Consider the following 2,310-nt stretch of genomic DNA (forward strand, 5'->3'; position numbering starts at 1 on the left):
ACTTTAGGAGTCCTGACGTGGTATTCTGTAGGTAAATATGAATGATTTTTCAGGTAAAAATCCTTTTCTGAGATAATTGAACGATACAAATTCTGGTACCGCAGTGCATCATTGGTGAAATATTTGCGTACATAAGATGTACGCAGCGCTGCGTACATCAGAGATTATTCTGGGGGTACAGGGGAGTTATATCAGGGTTATACCGGAGGTTACAAGGGGGTATAACCCAGATATAACCCCATTGTACCTCCTGAATAACCCCTGATGTACGCAGCGCTGCGTACATCTTATATACGCAAATATTTCTCGCATCATTGGGGCCGCAAGTATCACTATCTGGAGCAAATACTGGGTGGTACATTTGGTATCGTGGTGATATTATATCCGAATACTATAAATCTTCATCAAATTCCTACATCTAATCCACACTTATTTTATGCACACATCCACCCTTAATATTTTCTCCACTATCAGCATTGAGGCGGCCCACCTTCGCCGTACCGCGTCCACTGACGCGCACCGGCAGCCCGCCTCTCATTTTTAACGTTAAGATGCTCCGGACACATGTCCTTTTCAACAAGAACTTGTACCTCAAACCGCTCGATCACGCAAGCTGCGATCGACTTCATCTGTATGTAAGCCATCTCCTTCCCCAAACACATCCTCGGCCCCCCGTGAAACGCCGGAAATCTAAACGGACTATCCGGCCTGAACTCTCCGCTGGCAACATCCAGCCACCTCTCCGGCCTGAAATCCTTGCAATCCTTACCCCATATCCCTTCCATCCTCCCCATCGCGTACGCGTTGTACGACATAAACCACCCTCTTTTTATCTCCGTTCCATCCGGCAACACCTGGTCGGCGCCGCAAACCGCCGAGTTGAACGGAACGGGAGGATAAAGCCTCATTGCTTCGGTCAACCGTCAACGCTGCGTGCAAGTAATGCATTTGCCGCAGCTCATCCAGGCCAAATCCGGCGCCGGCTGCACTGACGGTCTTTACCTCGGCTAGTATCCGACGCTCGACGTTCGGGTGGGAGGAGAGAAGCCAGAAGAACCACGTGAGTGCTGAAGAGGTTGTGTCGCGGCCGGCGAGGATGAAGCTGATGATGATGTCGCGGAGGAACTCGTCAGAATTATTTTCTTCGTCAGCGATGAACCGCGAGAGGAGATCATCTCCTCCTCCACCGCTTTGTAGATACAGAGTCTTTTTCCTGGATCGTATGATCTTCATCGCGAAATCGTGAACAGTTGCGACGGACTCGCGAAGCCGTCTCTCAGACCCAACGTCGAGCAATTTCTTAATCTTCCAGAAACCCGGAACCGCGTAGCGGAATCTCCCTGCACTTAGGTATGCAGCGTTGCTGAAGGAGGAAGCGAAGCTGGCGGCTAGACCTGAATCGAAACAGAAGGGATCGAGGTATCCAGGGTCCTCATCGAAGGCGATTTTGCAGACGTTGTCGAAAGCTAAGCGCTCTAGGGCATCCTGGAGGTCTATGGATTTGCCGGTTTCGGCTGCGCGGCAGAGAAAAGGGATGAGACGGTTGGAGATCTCGTTGTTGACGGCACGATGGACGAAGGAGCGAAGAGAGCGGGTGTTGAACTCGAAGCTGGCCGTCTTGCGCTGGATGCGCCAGAGGGAGCCGTCGGAGTTGAAGATCCCGCGGCCGAGAAAATCGTGGAGAGTGTTGCGGAATCGATTGCCTTTGGGGAAGTTTTCGAAGTGAGATTTGAGCATGTGCTCGACGTTGTCCGGGTTCGCTGTGATGACGCCACGGATACCGCCGGGGCGGTGGAAGATGAAGGTGTTGGTAGGAGAGGCGGCGAGGAGTTCCGTGGACCACTCAAGAAAGCGGTGGCGGTTGCAGAGGAATTGGGGGAGGTGGCCGATGATGGGGTAGGGCTGCAATCCTGGCGGGTAGTAGGGCTTCTTTTGTGGGAATTGCTGTATGGGTGAGGAGAAGAGGAGTAGATAGATTGAGATGAAGGAGATGAAAGCTAAGAGGATTAGGGAAAGGAGGAGTAATACGTGGGTTGTCAAGTGGATTTCCATTTTCTTGACAAAGAGTGAAGAGGAAAAGATGAAGTAATACGTGGGTTGTCAAAAAAGTTAGTTGTTCGCGACTAAGTATTCGGTTTATTAAAGAGTGTGTTTAATTGGTTCGATAATTAAATGAGATGAACGTGAACAAATTTTTTTATTTGGTAAATTAGATGAATCAAATACAAACTGTGATACGTTCGTTCATGTTCGAATCGTTATTATTCGAAATATAAAATAATTTAAAATAATTATATATATATATATATA

General features: G+C 48.9%; 1 protein-coding gene across 1 annotated transcript; it reads right to left on the bottom strand.

The window, feature by feature from the left end:
* Nucleotides 1–369: 369 nt before the first annotated feature.
* LOC110024407 (cytochrome P450 94B3-like) lies at nt 370–2,052 on the bottom strand. Its single transcript, XM_020724359.1, is given in 3 exon segments — nt 370–554; nt 556–920; nt 922–2,052. Coding segments are annotated over 3 exon segments (1,632 nt in total). The 3' UTR covers nt 370–418.
* Nucleotides 2,053–2,310: the final 258 nt, after the last annotated feature.

This window comes from Phalaenopsis equestris, unplaced genomic scaffold (assembly GCF_001263595.1).
Source record: "Phalaenopsis equestris unplaced genomic scaffold, ASM126359v1 Scaffold000256, whole genome shotgun sequence".
In the NCBI taxonomy this organism is placed as follows: Eukaryota; Viridiplantae; Streptophyta; class Magnoliopsida; order Asparagales; family Orchidaceae; genus Phalaenopsis; species Phalaenopsis equestris.